Source organism: Eurosta solidaginis, chromosome 4 (genome assembly GCF_040869045.1).
Source record: "Eurosta solidaginis isolate ZX-2024a chromosome 4, ASM4086904v1, whole genome shotgun sequence".
NCBI lineage: Eukaryota > Metazoa > Arthropoda > Insecta > Diptera > Tephritidae > Eurosta > Eurosta solidaginis.
In genome coordinates, this window is record NC_090322.1 from 276,932,007 (window position 1) to 276,951,411 (window position 19,405).

Consider the following 19,405-nt stretch of genomic DNA (forward strand, 5'->3'; position numbering starts at 1 on the left):
ACGCCAGAAGGCAGTGTCCAGTCAGAATACCCGTCATGAGTCTACAGTCCTCTCTTTTTAATGATAGAAGCAACTGTGTTAGTCTAAGGTTGTAAGACCTACATATAATCTTCGACACTTTACAGCCCCGCGCTTGAACCCACGCCTTTTCTGCTTGGTCGATCATGTGCACCTCTCGCCTTCGCTTAATCTCGCCCAATCTAATTGGGACGTCTACGGAGCAAGCTTCAAGGGATGCGCCCTTTTTAGCTAATTCGTCCGCTTTTTCATTCCCATCTATTCCCATATGCCCTGGGACCCAATATAGATGTATGCTTCTCCCTGTCCCGATTCTCTCCAGAGACTGCTTACACTCTAACACGCATTTAGATGCTGTGCTATGCGAGATTATTGCCTTAATTGCTGCTTGACTGTCAATATAAAAGTTAACACGGTTGTAGCTTAAGTTATTCTCTTCCAGGGTTTCTACTGCTTTGGTTACGGCTAATATTTCCGCTTGGAAAACGCTACAGTAATCCGGCAGCCTGTAGGATCTGCTTAATTATATATAGAATATATTTATATCTTTTTGCGATCTCGGTCCCATTTTAACAGCTAGAAGCTTCAAATTTCACCAAATGCTTCCGTGTATAGCATATATTGTTGTCTGAAAAAATCATAGAGATCGGTGGTATATATATTATATACCCCATATAAACTGTAGTTTTTGCCCCTTTTTTACGGCTAGAAGCTTCAAAATTCATCAAATTTCATCAAATAGTTACGTTTACGTCATATATTGTTGAAATACGTGATTCGTAGTCATAGTTTTTACACGCAGACCACAAAAAACCTGAAACTTTGCATCCACACGCAAAGTACCTACCTGTTTTTATACTCAGTTGAGCAGAGCTCACAGAGTATATTAACTTTGATTGGATAACGGTTGGTTGTACAGGTATAAAGGAATCGAGATAGATATAGACTTCTATATATCAAAATCATCAGGATGGAAAAAAAATTTGATTGAGCCATGTCCGTCCGTCTGTCCGTTAAAACGATAACTTGAGTAAATTTTAAGGTATCTTGATGAAATTTGGTATGCAAGTTCCCGTGTACTCATCTCAGATCGCTATTTAAAACGAACGATATCGGACTATAACCACGCCCACTTTTTCGATATCGAAAATTTCGAAAAACCGAAAAGTGCGATAATTCATTACCAAAGACGGATAAAGCGATGAAACTTGGTGAGTTGAACTTATGACGCAGAATAGAAAATTAGTAAAATTTTGGACAATGGGCGTGGCACCGCCCACTTTTAAAAGAACGTAATTTAAAAGTTTTGCAAGCTGTAATTTCGCAGTCGTTGGAGATATCATGATGAAATTTGGCAGGAGCGTTACTCCTATTACTATATGTGCGCTAAATGAAAATTACAAAATCGGATGACGAACACGCCCACTTTAAAAAAAAAATATTATAAAGTCAAATTTTAACAAAAAATTTAAAATCTTTACAGTATATAAGTAAATTATGTCAACATTCAACTCCAGTAGTGATGTGGTGCAACAAAATACAAAACTAAAAGAAATTTTCAAAATGGGCGTGGCTCCGCCCTTTTTCATTTAATTTGTCTAGGATAATTTTAATGCCATAAGTCGAACAAAAATTTACCAATCCTTGTGAAATTTGGTAAGGGCTTAGATTTTAGGACGATAACTTATTTCTGTGAAAATCGGTTGAAGCCACGCCCAGTTTTTATACACAGTCGTCCGTCTGTCCTTCCGCTCGGCCATTAACACGATAACTTGATCAAAAATCGATGTATCTTTACTAAACTCAGTTCACGTACTTATCTGAACTCACTTTGTATTGGTATAAAAAATGGCCGAAATCCGACTATGACCACGCCCACTTTTTCGATATCGAAAATTACGAAAAATTAAAAAAATGCCATAGTTCTATACCAAATACGAAAAAAGGGATGAAACATGGTAATTGGATTGGTTTATTGACGTAAAATATAAATTTAGAAAAAAACTTTGTAAAATGGGTGCGGCACCTACCATATTAAGTAGAAGAAAATGAAAAAGTTCTGCAGGCGAAATAAAAAACCATTGAAAGCTTGGCAGGTATACTGTTCGTGGTATTTAATAAATAAATTAGCGGTATCCGACAGATGATGTTTTGGGTCACCCTGACCCACATTTTGGTCGATATTTGGAAATCGCCTTCACATATACAACTACCACCACTCGCTTTTAAAACCCTCATTAATACCCTTAATTTGATACCCATATCGCACAAACACATTCTAGAGTCACCCCTGGTCCACCTTTATGGCGATATCTCGAAAAGGCGTTCACCTATGGAACTAAGGATCACACCCTTTTAAAATACTCATTAACACCTTTCATTTGATACCCATATCGTACAAACATATTCTAGAGTCACCCCTGGTCCACCTTTATGGTGATATCTCGAAAAGGCGTCCACCCATAGAACTAAAGCCCACGCCCTTTTAAAATACTCATTAACACCTTTCGTTTGATACCCATATTGTACAAACGCATTCTAGAGTCACCCCTGGTAAATCTTTATGGCGATATCTCGAAAAGGCGTCCACCTATTGAGCTAAGGATCACGCCCTTTTAAAATACTCATTAACACCTTTCATTTGATACACATGTCATACAAACACATTCCAGGTTACCCTCGGTTCGTTTTCCAACATGGTTATTTTCCCTTATGTTGTCACCATAGCTCTCAACTGAGTATGTAATGTTCGGTTACACCCGAACTTAGACTTCCTTACTTTTTTATTTTATATTTATCTTAAAAATCGTTTAGGTATGTAGATCTGTTCACTATATATTTCTTATCTTATACATCCGATTATTTGGAGATTACGAACGGGATAAGATTATTGTTCAGCCCCATTCATGAAAGGTATGAAGTCTTCGACACAGCCGAAGACAGTCCCGTTCTTACTTGTTTTTTACCTTTATATTAAGTCGCTTTCATGTTTGTCCCCTCATTTCCATACGAATTTTTAACCCTCGGAAAAGTCTTTTTCGGTAACTTCCCGTTGAGCTAGACACTTGATACTTAGAACATAGTTTAGATCTGAGAGATATTACAATGCAAGTGAAAAAATCCGCTAGGTGGCGCACGGATCGAGATATACATAAAATAAATTTTAAAATGGAAATTTTGCGATCGACTTTTAACTAACTTCTCGGCGATCCAGAGACTTGAAACTTAGCACATATTCGATGGCACTACAATTCGTGGAAAACCGCCAGGTGGCAGACGAATCGAGATAAACGAAAATCTCTGAAAATCCCTGAAAAAAACGCAGGGAATCTTGCAATCGATTTTTGAGTAACTTTCCGGTGAGCTGGAGATAGGAAACTTGAACCGTAAATCAGAAATCTGTGACAATGCAATATTTTATCAAAAAAATTCCGCTAGGTGGCGCATGGATCGAGATATTAGGAAAATTAATTTTAATTTGGGAATCTTTCAATACATTTTTAACTAACTTCCCGATTATCTAGAGACTTGTATCTTAGCACATAGTTCGAGACCCGGTGACAATATAACTTATAGAAAACAAAGTTCCGCTAGGTGGCATGCTAATTGAGATAACTACAAATCCCTGAAAAACGAGGTGAATCTTGCGATCGACTTTTGAGTACCTTGCCGGGGAGCTAGATACTTGAAACTTAGGCCGTGTGTTAGAAACCGGTGACAATGCAACATTTGATCAAAAAATGGCGCTAGGTGGCGCATGGACCGAGATATTAGAAAAATTTACTTTAATTGCGGAATGTTTCAATCCATTTTTAACTAACTTCCCGGTTACCTAGAGACTTGTAACGTAGCACATAGTCCGAAATCCGGTGACAATACAATTTACAGAAAACAAAATTCCGCTAGATGGCGCGCTAAGAGAGATAACTACAAATCCTTGAAAAATTGGGTGAATCATGCAATCGATTTTTGAGTAACTTCCCGGTGAGCTGGAGATATGAAACTTGAGCCGTAAGTCAGAAGCCCCTGGCAATGCAATATTTTATCAAAAAAAAATTCCGCTAGGTGGCGCATGGATCGAGATATAAGGAAAATTAGTTTTAATTTGGGAATGTTTCAATCCATTTTTAACTAACTTCCCGGTTACCTAGAGACTTGTAAATTAGCGCATAGTTCGAGACCCGGTGTCAGTATAATTTATAGAAAACAAAGTTCCGCTAGGTGGCATGCTAATTGAGATAACTACAAATTCCTGAAAAACGAGGGGAATCTTGCAATCGATTTTTGTGTAATTTGCCGGTGAGCTAGAGACTTGAAACTTGGGCCGTGGGTCAGAACCCGGTGACAATGCAACATTTGATCAAAAAAAATTCGCTAGGTGGCAGGTGGATCGAGATAGTAAGAAAACAAATTTTAATTTGGGAATTTTTCAACCCATTTTTAACTAACTTCCCGGTTACCTAGAGGCTTGAAACTTGGCACTTAGTTAAAGGCCTAGTGACGACACAACGTATAAAAAACAAAGTTCCGCTAGGTGGCGCGCTAGTCAATATAACTGCAAATCCTTTAAAAATGTGGGGAATTTTGTGATCGATTTTCGAATAACTTCCCGATGAGCTAGAGACTTGAAAATTTGGCCGTACGTCTGAACCCGGTGACAATGCAATATTTTATCAAAAAAATTCCGCTAGGTGGCGCATGGATCGAGATATTGAGAAAACTAGTTTAAAATTGGGAATCTTGCAATCGATTTTTAACTAACTTCCGGGATATCTAGAGACTTGAAACCTGAAATATAGTTTAAAACTCGATGACAGTGCAATGTTTGATCAAAAAATTTCAGCTACGTAAGGCACAAGTCGAACTATTTAGAAGATTAAGCCATACCTTCATGGCTAGCCTCCTGATTGTTGCAGGCGTTGTAGAAGTCCACCTCGTTGAAGGCCCAACTCACTGCACGTCCTTGCATACTTTAAGCTTACGCTACTTTCACCACTATTCTTTTAGACTTTCAGGCGTGTGCGAATTTCACCACAATTTTCAGCTGTGCAAATTATGTAGCTGACAAACGAGGTGGAATTCTCTTGTTATGACGCGAGGGTGAATTCTGTTGTTTTCGCCAGCGTTGTCAGCAAAAATTCCACAAATTCTATTAAATCTTGCTATTTTGAACAAATAAATAGAGGTTAGAATTTTCACTTAGGAATTACTTAAATTACTAATCAAAGTTGCAATTGCCTTTTTGTAGGCAGTACTAAAAAATTTAATATAAAGGATGATACAAAAATTTTAAGGACTATCTTTATATAAATGGACCAAAAAATAGAAGACAATTTTTCCTTTAATACAGACATAGTCTTGTTGAATTTTGACTAAAAAACTTTAAAAATAGCTCTTGTGAAAGAATTTTGGATTTAAAATTATAAAGGTAGAGTGCGTGTTTAAATTTTAAATAATCAATTAGTTAATCCCAAGTACATGGCTTGCCTTAAATTGAAAGATTGTGCTCCACCTTTATAATTTTAAATCCCAAGATTCTTTTACAAGAGCTATTGTTAAAGTTTTATGTCAAATTTCAACAAGACTATGTCTGTATTAAAGGAAAAGTTGTCTTCTATTTTTTGGTTCAATTATATAAAGGTAGTCCTTAAAATTTTTTTATCATCTTTTTATTTTTTTATAAAATATCTAATAATCTTTGCGCTGTTAAAATTACCATTCTAGTGTTTAAATTTAATGAAGTTTTATGTTTTATTTTCTGTGTGTTGTCGATGCAGGTGGAATTAACTCAATAATAAACTTAGAGTATAGTAGTACTAAGGACATGCTTGGTTAAATAGGTGATGCTGAACGCCCCCTAAGTTTTATGAACGCGAACCACATAAACAATGGGCTTTTGTGTTAAGGTATTTCTCTTTTATGCTTTGGTGGTAAATAATATGGAGTAGAGAAATTGTATGTCACTTACATGGTTCAATTTGCCACTCATATATAAAGGATTACGGAATATGTTGCAATTATCTGTGAAGAATTTAATAAATAAAGATCATTGATTGAATTGACTTGTAGGAGACCACAGAAAGAAATAATTAAGCAAGTGTATTGAGTTTATTTCCAGTTATTAACAGTTATACGTACACACTTGCTCTGCACTTAAGTACACAAACACATGCACTTCCAACTAAAATAAACAATGGACGTGTTGAATTACATTTCCCAGAACATTTATTGACTAACAAAGAAATACACATATGTATTAGCACTTACACACTTGCATACAAGATTCTGATATGCTTAAAGCTTGGTTATATAAGGAAATACAAATACACTTTAATTTTTTTAAGTACCTAACATGAGTAAATTTAAAAAATTTTGTACTGATATTCCTAAAAGAATTTTTGTAACAAAATGCAAAAGTTGCATAAATTTAAATTTTTAATGCTTTTTGCTAATGGATCTTACGGATTTGTGCTCACAAAGGTAGGATTTAAAAATGTACTCTATGGGACAATAAAAGACCTTATAAATTACCCAATTATTGTTCTGGATAATAACGAGAGAGATGGGGGAGATGGTCGGCCTATTACCTTAATCATGCAATTTTCCGCAACATACTGGATCAATATCCATATTAAAAAGAAGAAAATATACAATCCGTCATACGGAGCTTTTTTCACTCTGTTTTCGATGGTCGGGTGACATGAGGTGAATAAACTGCATGACCTTTTAAAATTTGACTTCATGGCCATTTAGGAAATTTCCGACTAAAGTAATTGCCAGGCTAAGACTCCAGCTATTAGGAGTGATACAGCTGTCAGCTGTTTTTTAGTACCAACAATAGTTTAGTCTGTATTTCAAATAATAGCAGATAACATAAAAGATCATCACAGACCTTAAAAGCTCTACAAGTCCAACAAAATGCTCGCACGTCTTCTTATCCAACTGGTATTTGCATTTAAATGGCAAGAAATTTGCAAATTCGCACGTTGCCCAGTTTTTTCACTCACAAATACATACATATGTACATAGTTGAAAAGTGATATATGAACGTATGTGTTTACAGTTTAGGAGAGCAAAATATTTAGCTATAACATTCGCACGAAATACCAATAATTTATTTATTTCTTATGTGGAGAATTACGTTTTTGATATTAAATTGCAATTGGAGATAGTGAATGAAGAGCAGTTTCTCCCTCCATCTCCCTCTTCCTATTTCTCTCCTTTCTGTGAAAAAAATGGGGGAGAGTCACGCAAAGCAACAGTTTCGCACTACAATCTTAATGCCTTCTTCTGGACTGGTGCTAATCGGATGGAGATCGGGACATTTGGTAGCCTCACTTGTCCCAACAGCGCTGAAGTCTGAGCAATATATATTTAAGTTAATCAATTACTGCTAAACCATTTAACAATCCGTTCAAAAGCTCTGCAAAGGGGGTGCAAGTGCCACTTCGTAGGGCATCAACGTTAAAAGTGTCGATGGTCCACTCAAAATTTAATAATATTCCAAAAATGGAATTAATCGATTTGACAAGTAAAACATTCACATTCTATGTCCTAAGAAAACGGTAGCAGAAGAAACTTTTTAATTCAAAAGAAAGAGTTTTAACAAAGTATTACAAGTAGCAAACTTCAGCAATCCGCAATTTATTCACAACAAAAACAAATTCATGAGATCTCGGACAAACAAACAAGAAAGTATTCTAAAGCAATTTGTATCCATAGAAGATAGTCTTTACCGCATATACTAGATGGCTTAGCGAATAAACATGCGACAAGATTAATGATGCAACAACTTCTCAAATTCCTAAATATATTTACGGACGTATGCATACTTCATAGATGGGCAACTTGCACTTCTTTACGAATTGCACTGAACGGTTTTCCCTGTGATGTAATATTCAAACATAGACACGCAAACCTAGATCAAAAGGGATCCAACTAAAAAATCCGAAATTTCGAACTTGTGCATACCTCAGAACGTCCCAATTCAATATTAACCGAACTCTTTACTAGATTTATTAACACTTCCGCTAATCAGCGAGAAAGGGCTTCGTAAAAAGTAAAAATTGCATATGCGCATTGGGGAGAGCCATAAGTACATATATAATTTAATTTTCCTCATTTTTTTAAAACAATTTTCTCCACTGTTAAAAAAGTTTTTCCTATATCCAGAAAAAAGTTTAGTAGCTCTGGGAAATTTACTTGTCTTAATTTTGGGAATACTTTCTAATGCGCAGAATTAACTTTTTTTCGTTGCATCTTAATAGCAATTTTTTTCTTATTTTTCAGAATTTTTTTTTTTTTTTTTGGAGTGCACAACCGAAATGGAACCACAACTAAAAGCGAAACTGGAGTCAAAACGGGAAACGAGACCGGAAATTTGCATAAAACCGCAGTGAAAACCAAATGGAAATCGAATCCGAATGAAACGGAAAATCCAACTTTGGGTTGGCTCAGAACCGTAACCGGACCGGAATTGTGGAGGTAATAAAAGCGGAAACAAAATAACTTGAATTAAACCGGATCCGAAGATCAAACCGTCACTGATACTACATATGGCACCAAAATCAAAACCTGGACCGGAACCGATTAACCAAAAACAATGTGTAAATGAGAATCGATTTCTTCTTAGTCAACCACGAAATCTTGTCCGAGACTCGCAGCAGCCATAGTGCCAAGTAAAAAATCAACCTGGCTATGCGCTCTCTATATTTAGTCATTGCAGGAGTCGTCATGCGAATAAAATAATTTAGTGCACTTTGTAATTTTTGTGCAAAGTGCCCATCTACGGTATTTATATGCACTTGTGCTACACTTGTATTATAAGCATGCCATATTCATATAGAAACACATGCATAAACATGTATGTGTGTAAGTGCAAGAGACATCGCTATGTCCGCGTAGTGGATCGAATTGAAATAATCGCACACGCAAAGTGCAATATTAATATTATTCTTGCTTGATTTTTTTATTTTTAATGTTGTTGTGACAGCATGGTTTGCTCTATTTGCTATTGCGCGACCCCGCACTGACAGCTGCCACTGTGGATACTCATTAAGTTGAGCTGCCATGGAATTTGCGGTCTTCCGGTGCTGCCAGCATTGCCAACCACTTTCACTCCTGCAGCGCTCGGCACATTGCGTTAATTGCCAAGTGTATTGTCGACAAATAATCAAACAAAAAGAACGCATACACACATATGAATATTTGCCACCATAGGAATACGCCTGCAGCTGCCACATGCCACATGCCACACAATCAACACAACAGACCATGCGAGGTTAATGTTTGGAACTTGTGCTTCACCCAAAGTATTAGGCGCGCACCGTTCGTTTAAACCAACAACAACATAAAATACGCAACACTATGTTCAATGTAAATTTAGAAATTGAGTGCATGCCACCTCGCTCCCGCTACCTGCATCTCGTTTCAATGAATGAATGAACTCGCAGTTATATTTGCGTTGCAAAGCACTTGTCATGAGTGTTGCAAGTGTGGCATGCATCGCGTGCGCACATCAACCGTTCGCTGTCAAGCATTTTATTTTTGGTGCGCGATCACTCGATGAATGAATTAAGTGTAATGCTATTATATCTACAATAAAAACAAATCGGATTTATCTCGTACATCGCTCGCATTGGCAATTTGAATTCATATGTTAAGCTTCTTTTTTCTGTTTTTATTTATTTCTCATGAAATTTTATGCATTTCAATGCGAATTTAAAAAAGTCGCATCTTCACGCAGAAAATCCACTACTGTACTTTTTAAATTGAATAATATTTAGAAAAAGTTCGCAGAGTTGTGGACATATGCAGGAGCGGGGTGAACATTTGTAAACTCTTGCTATCCAATCTATTTCATCTAAATGGAACACAAAACTGGAAAATGGCCAAAACTGCATACTTGATCCCATGTGGCCTGTGGCATGTTGTATGTACGAGTGCAAGTGGCAGTGGCAGCGCCAGTACCTACATCACTAAATTACAGATGCACTCAATTGACAGGATTTTCCGGCGAGTTGACGTCGTGGATGACAAAAATAGACGGGTGGTAGTAGCAATGAGAGCAGAAGGGGTAGAAATGCGCTACAACAACAACTTGTCAAAGTAAATATTTGAATTACGCCGCTGTGATGAGGGATCAAAGAAAAATCATTTGCAAAAATATCTGACATATCATAAGAGTGTGCGGCAAGAAATTCATAAGGCAATTAAGCTTTTTGCGACATGCCACAACAAACACTCATTTCGCACACATATCTACACACAATAAATAGCTAAGCAAATACGCACCTTTGTGTTGCATGCATCAAATCAAAATTGCGAAATAAATAAAATTATTAAACTTCATCTGAGTACATCGTCCTGCTGCGCATATTTCGTGGCAGCAGAAAGAGGCATCTGAAAATCGGTCGCATGCAGTAATTAATGGCATTAGCTTAGAGGTTAAAATCTTGTATCGATTGGCAAAATAAAAAATAAGTTTCTGTGCAAATACAAAGTGTTAGCAGGAAACTTTTGTAGCGAGCCTTTGAGAAACCAGTTTTTGTATTCATCTGCCTTTGGAGTGCTATAACTTGGCGTGTCTTGTTAAACGCTCGGCTATCTTTTCGTTATTGATTTATGTAATAGCTCAGCCTATCGGCATGTCGCGTTAGTAATCGCACTTCATGTGGGGTGCTGCTATTGCGACAAGGAAAACGCGCAATTTTGTAGATATGCCTGAGGGCGTTGCAACCAGTTTTTGTGTTTAAGCAGATATTTTGATGCAAGTCATAAGAGCTAACTAGAAAAAGCCAAAACTGCAGGCGACGCGTAAAATGTATTACAATAACTTGCACCAGCACGTGAGGCCAAATCAAGTTTGCGAATTTCCGATTCACCAATGCTTCTGAGTATGATTAACTAACGAACACATGCAGCTTATCACGCTGATTCATATTAATCGAATTTCAACGAGTTTGTGCTGCTGCTTACACCAACTCACATTTCATGATAAAAAGAAAGATTTAGTAGACAAATGGCTATAACTGTATTAGCTGGTGTGCATGTTGCACTTTGTTAAAAAAAAAAGAAATTTACTGGTATCTGGGGGAATAAAAATCTGCTAACATTCCCGCCCCTAGAACAGAAATGGGTTTAGCGATTGTAGGTTGACCTTGGGTCTATTGTGCAGTTTTTTCCTCACAACACTTAAAACACTTTATGTGGTTGTTGTTGTTTTTGTTGTTGTAATAATAATGTTCTTTATAATCCAAAAGGTGCAGAACAGAAGGACGAAAAATCGTCCACTACCAAAAAGGCAACTTTACTTGGATGTGAAATACTTAAAAAATGTCTTCCGCAACGTTTGTGCGACTCACGGACTATTGAGAGGTGATGACCCCGACTTTCACGCTTTTTTACAGTGATCATCGAATTCTCTATTAATTTTATATTTCCTATGATGGTTCAAATTCTTAGCTTAAACAAAAGAAATTTAACGAAACCGCAAAACTATGTAACCTCGCGATCATCCGAACGCGACCTATTTTGGTAGCGAGAGTCTCTGAATAAACTTTCTATTGCAGAAATGCAACCTAATGTGGAATAAAGATCTTTTGGACAGACTTTTTCACATATTTTATAGGGCCTCTTGATATCTATATATATACAAGAAAGTGGTGTTAGTTACACTACGCATAACTCAAGAATGGCTGAAAATTGGTGGAGAGGTAGCTTAGAACCAGGAAACGGACATAGGATAATTTTTATCCCGTTCCGGCTAGGGTCTTGAGATCAAAACGTGGACCTGGGTAATCCTGGGATGTGTTTGTACAATATGGGTATCAAATGGAAGCTGTTTATGAGTACTTTGATACTGGGTATTTTTCGTACCCCTGGGTCACTAGGGTCTCGATATATAGGCCAAAACGTGGACCCGGGCACCCCTAAAATGTGTTTATACAATGTTGATATCAAATGAAAGCTGTTGATGAGTGCTATCCCTGAGTGAGTGATATCTCTGGGTGGCTAGGGTATCGCGATATAGGCCAAAACGTGGCCCCGGGTACCCATAGAATATATTTATAGAATATGGATAACAAATGAAAGCTGTTGACGAGTACCTTAGGAGAGATAACTCTGGGTGATTAGGGTCTCGAGATATATGCCAAAACGTGGGCCCCTGACCGCTTAGATAGTGTTTTTACATTATGGGTACCAAATTGAAGCTGTTGATGAGTGCTTTAGTACAGGGTAGTTTTCATACCTATTGGTGACTAGGGTCTCGATATATAGGCCAAAAGGTGGATTAGGGTAACACTAGGATGTGTTTTTAAATTATGGATATCAGATTGAAGCTGTTGATGTATGCTTTAGTACAGAGTAAGTTTCATGCCGCTGGGTGACTAGAGTCTCGAGATATAGGCCAAAACGTAGACACGGATACCCCTAGAATGTGTGTATTATGGATATTAAATGAAAGCTGTTGCTGAGAGCTTTAATGTAATTTTCATTGTGTTCATCAACCTAGCAAAACTGATAAATATGCATACGAAGCCGAAATAAAGACATGATTTAATAATACCCACATACCTATTTACATACGTCCTATTCGAAATTTGGTATATAAATTTGCCTATATTAGTATTTACGATGCTTTTTTCTGGGAAGTAGACCAGTGACGAACTGGGACTGTGATTTGGACTAGGACTGGGACTGCGACTGAGACTGAGATCCGGAGTGGGACTGGGACTGAGACTCGGAATAGGACTGGAACAAAATACGTACCACTCTTTGGGACTGGCAATAAGATATGAAGAAGAATGAGAAAAACTTGAGAGAAGGGAATAGAGAGAAGGAGAAGGATACTGAGAAAGAGATAGAATGAGACGAAAATGGAGATAGATGAAGCGAAAAATACGGAGGGAGGAGTGAATACAAAGATTAGGAAAAAGTGTAGAGGGGAGAGGGCAGAGTTAGACGGAAAAAGTTTATTAAAATGTATGCAGATAGACCAAATTTAGGGCAGAACAACGTCTGCCGAGTCTGCTAGTAATATATAAAGAGGTGCGAATAACCCGCTTCTCAGCGTTCCAACCATGCAGTTCTTCTATTATATTTACGCAGTCTTCGCTTTTCTTCTCATTTTGCACGCACACCAAAAGTCAATGCTCACGTTACTGAAAAATTAAAAAATATCGCGCTCAATTGGGAGAGGTACATCGCACCAAGTATTTATTTATTCTGAAAAATAACGTGGCCGCTATGTAAAAAAACTAAGAGCTATTTAAGATTATAATATGGTGTATTGTTCTTGCTATTTAAGGATTATCATATTTTTTCTTGCACAAATAAATAATTGAAAGCATTTGAAAAGGAATTGAGAATGCGAGTATTGAGTATCGAGTACCAATAAAATATATTATTATACTTCGTAATTGATGTTGCCAATTACTCAGTATTTTTAATGTTAACGGTAATAGTACTTGATTATGCGACTGATCTAACGGTTTCTATCTCCTGTAGGCTAAAATTGTCGAAAATAAAAACTTGTTAAAAGGAGAAATCTGTGGCGAAGATTCCCAAGATGAGTTCGAGTTTTCCAAATTCGTTAAATAAACTTCTGGTAACACTACGGACTCATTCAGTCTACGTGAGGTCCTCATGGAGAGGCCAGTTCAACCGAAGAAAGCTTAGGCTAGTTGCAGAACTTTTTAACTTAAAATTATCTTTAAAATTTTCCAAAATTGCATGAGTTCAACCCCATAAGAAACTCTAACTTGCCGATCTGTAAATGGACCTTATTGAATTTAATAAAATTAAAATTGGTGCATTCTTTTCAAAAGACTTAATTTGAATTCAACAACGTCTCAACAGGCACCTTCGTTTAATCAAAAACATAAATTTGTAGTTGTATGCAATTCATGTTCTAGCTGTATAAGCACTTTAACAAACTTATGTACTACATAACAACAAAGGTATTCTCATATTGTTAAAACAGATGCTTAACAAGAATAGAAACGATTGTGTTCTACAAAATCAAAACATACAGTTGATAACAAATAATAATATACACCGATTTGTTTAAATTTAAAACATAGTTCGTTGTTTGTTTCATTTTTTTGCTCTCGCAATTTCTCCTCTTACATAATACATTATCAACTGGTTCTCAACTACGTATCAGGTATTAAATTTGTAGCTCAGTGGAAAGTCACTTAAAAATGTGTCCTTTCGATCAGTACGATTTTAAGGAAATGCTAAGACGCGTGCTTAAAATTTTTCTCACACATATTGAGCTCTGAACCACGTTATAAAATCAGGTATTTAGATCGTCGGGAAACTGTTTAAAAACATATCTATTTCAAATCTCATATAAAAGTTCTTTTTATTTCAACCCGTGCGCCTCCTATCGATTTTTCTTCCTTTATTTGCAGAATTGTGCCTATGAAATATGCGTAAGCTTTCAAGCTACTTAATAATCGATCGCAAGAATCCCTATGCTTTAAATGGAGTTTTTGTAAATCTCTTTAAATCTCGATAATTGCCCTATCTAGAGAAATTTTTATCCTAAGCTATGTTCAAATATTAGGTTTCTAGGATATGGGAAAGTAACCTTAAACTGGATATCAAGATTCCAAATCTCATATGAATTTTTCAGTTATCTCGACCCATGCGTCACCTAGTGGGAATTTGTTGTCCTTTCGCTGGTTTCATGTTTCTAGCTCAATGGGAAATACTTAAAATGCGATCGCTAGATTCCATATATTTCAAATATCTCCAACTCTATCTCATTCAGAAGAATTTCTTATCCTAAATATTATAACAAAATATTGCTCTAAGCTATGCTCAAAGTTTAGGCTCCCTGGTTAACGGAAAGTCACGTAAAAACCAATTTTGGACGATTTTTTGATTTTCACGATTCTTCCGAAACAAATATACAGGAAGTAAAAAAAATAATAAAAATGCATTGTTGGTAGTGCACTAAATTTTGATTGCATTACACTTTCATTGGCATTACACTATATCGAAAAAATCTTGGTGCACACTGTTTATTTTTTCAGCTTAGTGATAGTGTTGCCACTACGACTAAAAAAATTCATGGCAGTCATTTTATTTTTTCAGTACCAGAGCTGAGTGAAAAAAAATTTTATTATTGGAAGTTTTCTGTTCCTCCACTCAAATTAGTGAAGAAAAATTTGGATTACACTCAAGTGTGAGTGAAGGCTAGTGCCTTAATGCACTACCCCCAACTTTGATGGGTTGGCACGGATTTCTTTTTTGAAAGGTTTTCCTTTCTTCACAACGACCTTATTGATCCTTTGGAGAATACAAAATTAGTAACTAACTAAACTTTGTTCTTGCTAAGTTAACAAAATAATCGCTTGCTCGGAAGGTACTCTTAGACTACTACGGCGACACAAAATTGAGAATATTTGCTCACAGTAATGGTAAGAGTTATACAAAACATAAAACGTTTTTTATAAGTTCCATACAAAATTGTTTTTAGTGTACATATGTAGACAACAGATGTGTACGCTCCTTTTAGCGAGTATTCCCAGAACGTGTCTAGAGTGTTAATCAAATTGATCTGTACATACGAGTTTTCCCAATTCGAAACATGCACCTGAAAACGGAATTCTGTTATTTTATTTTGCATTATCACCGAATCGTTTCAAGCTCATTGAAAAATAGCTTAAATATTTGCTATGAAAATCTGGGAATCCAAGTTAAATACTTAAAATAAAGGCTTGCGAAGAAATGTGAGAAATAGTTCAGATAATCGTTATCGGAATCTATTTTTCAAATTCTTACACCTACAAAATGGTGAGTCGCATTAGTTACGTATTTAAGCTATGAACAATGCGTACAAATTAGTTTCTGACAGTTTCATATTTATCGTAGGAGTAGAAGTGATTTTCGATAAGTGATCGTATAACCCGAAACGGTCCGAGATCAAATAATTTTTATTTCAAAGTCAGTTTTATTTTGGAATATTTAAGTGTCAATTTTAAAGACTGGCGTCTTTTTTCATAAATAAACAGACTCTGAATTATTTTTTCAGGAAAAAGCCTGAAAATTTCAGCTCTACCGAACTGTATTCATACTGTTGTGGCTGACTGTAGGAATATCTTTTGCTGCTGGACGTCTTTATCTTTATGTGCAAATATGCAAGTAGTTGTATGCAAATAAAATAGATAGCAATGTACTTATGCAAACTCGGACAGTCGAAACTGTAACGGTACTTTCATTTCATTGGTCTGTGGTCAACCAAGTAGTTTTGCGTGAACGTAACAAGCATTTACACTTTACTTAACAAATTTTACCGAAATCAGATTGTTGCACAGCAATAAACAAGACATTAAAGTTGCATTTAGACGGTCCGATTGAGAAGCAGATTTACTTACGTATGGAAAACAACAAAAATTATTTTACCGAACACAAACAACATGACAGCTAGAACAAACAACAAAGTAAACATTGAAGGTGTCAACTGCGTTGTTTCTTGTTGTAAGGAAATATTCATGAAAGTCTGTTACAAATTAAAGACGTTTGGTTGAGTTAAATCAGAAACCGAATGACTTCATATGCAGCTGAAAAGTCAAATTTGATGAGCAATGTAAATGTTTTTCACAGAAATAAATATGACACTTAAAAGTGTTGACACAAGTGGTCAGTGACTGTCAGGTGAGCGTTTGCAAGCAACCCCCAAACTTTCCATGCAACGCTGCTTGTTAAGGGCACAGGTGACCGTTGCATAGCAACTTGGCCAATAAACAGGTAGACTTGCGTCACATAAACATAAACAACATTCAAGGCAAGAAATAAGTTAGTAAAATATTTCTTCAAGTTTTCACAATTTAAAACCAATTGAAATATTATCAAAATAATTAAAATGGTTTCAAACACTTGAACCTCAGTATTTGGTTTAGAAAATTTATGGGCGCAGGGGTTTGCAGGTTTTGCTGTTGTTGCCACAGAAAGAGGTTTGTACATATATGTTTGTGTTTGTATATTGCAATGCACTTCTTTAATTAATATTAACTAAACTTCTGTTTGTTAGAAATACAGTTGGCGCGCTCCCCGAAAAGAATCTGAAAGTGTTAATGTTGGGTCTGGCGTCAAGCGGCAAAACTGAATTGGGGCATTTATTGAGCCAGCAGCAGCGCCGCGATTACGAGCCCACTAACGGTACTCAATACTTTCGCATGCAACTCCCTAATCAATATTTGGCCATTACTGAAGTTGGCGGTAATTCGGAAATGCAAAAAATATGGCATCATTACTTTTTGGCAACAATGGGTTTAATTTATTGTTTCGATATGTCATCCTCTTATGAGGAGCTAAAAAAATCGTTCGATACTTTTCAACGCACACTAATGCATCCGTATATGCGCGGCAAGCCTGCGTTATTGGTAGCCACCAAAGCCGATCTGGCCGACGAAGGCGTACAATTGTATGATATTGAGAATACGTTCCAGCTCGAGGAACTCTCGAAATATTATCATAGCAGTGTGCATGTGTGCTATGTCGGTAAAGGCATTGAAATTGAAAATATGTGGGATGGGATGGCATGGCTTATTAAGTATCTCATAGACGAAGCGGACTTAATAGAAAAACGACTCAGAAATGATGCCAATATGAAGGTAAATTTGCCATATGAAACGCATTATGAATCTCTAATGGTATAAATAAAACTTGTATCAGGCTTGGCAAGATCATATGAACAAACTAGTATCCGAGGGACGAATTAAGCAAAGTCGATACCGGCAGCTTCAATATAATTTCAGAAATACGGCACGTAGAAAGGTACCATTTACTTTAGAAATTAATTCCGATCATTTCTCTAAAAGACTTTTAAGTTTAGCATCTGCCAGGTTAATTACTCAAATCCTTTTATTTTCAGCTATGGTACCGCTCTTTCGGCCATTTTCGAGCCAAACGTGTCAGGCCTCACACAGCCCCAGCCACAATAAACACTTCCGCCTTTCGAGAGCTATCAATAGCAGATGACCCTACAAATGAGAAGCAGAGGGAAGAAGAGTTCAGCCAAGTGCCAAATCTAGAAACAAAAGCAGTAGAAGGTGGCGAAACTGTAACTGAAGTGTGAATGGAGCTTGATTATTTGGGGAAATTCTAGCAATTAAATTTCTATATTTTTAAAAGATTGTTAGCCAAATAGGTTTTTTAAAGGCTTTTGAGAGGTAGATAATTTTTCCTCTATACAAAAAATTCTGAAAAGGGTATAACTCTTTAGATAAATTTGCCATACTTACATTGGGTTAGGTTAAAACCGGTCCTAAACTCTTAAGGGATAAGGGACTTCACTAAATCAAAGAATTCCAGTAAATCTTTCCGTCTACAACATTTTCGAAGGCTGAGCAACTACGCTGATGTTGCAAATTTGTTTACAGGGTATTTTAGTTAAAATTGTTCACCGGATGATTTTCAATTCGAAATCGAGCCCATACGAAAACGAGTTACGGCTATATATATTTGCTCCAGATTGTCTCCCAGGACATCTGGAAACAAATTGTGTTCAGAAAAGTCATAGAATTGGTGGATTTGGTCATATACTGCGACTTATCCATGGCTTTCGATAATTTTTCTTATTCGATGCTAGTTATTGAGCTATCCCATTTCTAACCTCACTCTGTCTTTTTAAATGGAACGTTATATAATTCACGAAATCTGTATGCCTCCCCTTATAAGTACTAAAAGGATAAAGGCCCCATTACTGATACTTAGCATAGACTTGACTTGACTTGTCGTAAACTTGGCAACGTAGCCTTCATTATACTCCACTTAGCGCATACAATCTGGCATCATGATCAATAAAAATCAATTTGTATGACAAAATGTCAAAATGAAATGGAAACAAACAAATGGCATCTCAAAGTGTAAACGCCACTTAGAACTTACATAGAAAATCAAAATTCAACAGAATTCTAAGTCAAATTAAGTGTGCTAAGTTTTGAGTAATCACCCTTCAAAAAACGCGAGTACTCTATAAATAATGTAAGGAATACTACTTTGGGAGTATAGGACTGCTCCAAATCTAATCTGTATTCATACAAAAAATGTGCTCCAATTAACATTGCGATGTCCTAGGAGAGGAGTAGGTGATCCCACTCTCGCTTTGTTTGTGAGTAATCCATAGAGTACATACGTTAGAGTACTTTCCAAAGTACTTTCACTGTAGTACTCCATGGAGCACCGACAGAGTATCATATGCCAAAGTACTAAAGAGGAATTGTGTCGGAAAGAATTATCGAAGTGAATTTAATTTAAAATAAAATTAAATGAAGAGGGGCAATACAACTTTTATATTTAGCATTTGCGTGAATAAAGAATCTAATATAATATGTATACATAAAACCAGTGCGCTGTTGCATTTTATCAGAGT

General features: G+C 36.4%; 1 protein-coding gene across 1 annotated transcript; it reads left to right on the forward strand.

Annotated features, from left to right (window-relative positions):
* Positions 1 to 16,938: 16,938 nt before the first annotated feature.
* LOC137248842 (ADP-ribosylation factor 5) lies at positions 16,939 to 18,109 on the forward strand. The gene is made up of 4 exons (XM_067779735.1): positions 16,939 to 16,985; positions 17,063 to 17,645; positions 17,707 to 17,808; positions 17,906 to 18,109. The coding sequence occupies exons 1-4, from the start codon at positions 16,939 to 16,941 to the stop codon at positions 18,107 to 18,109; spliced, it is 936 nt and encodes a 311-aa protein (XP_067635836.1).
* The last annotated feature ends 1,296 nt before the right edge of the window (positions 18,110 to 19,405 follow it).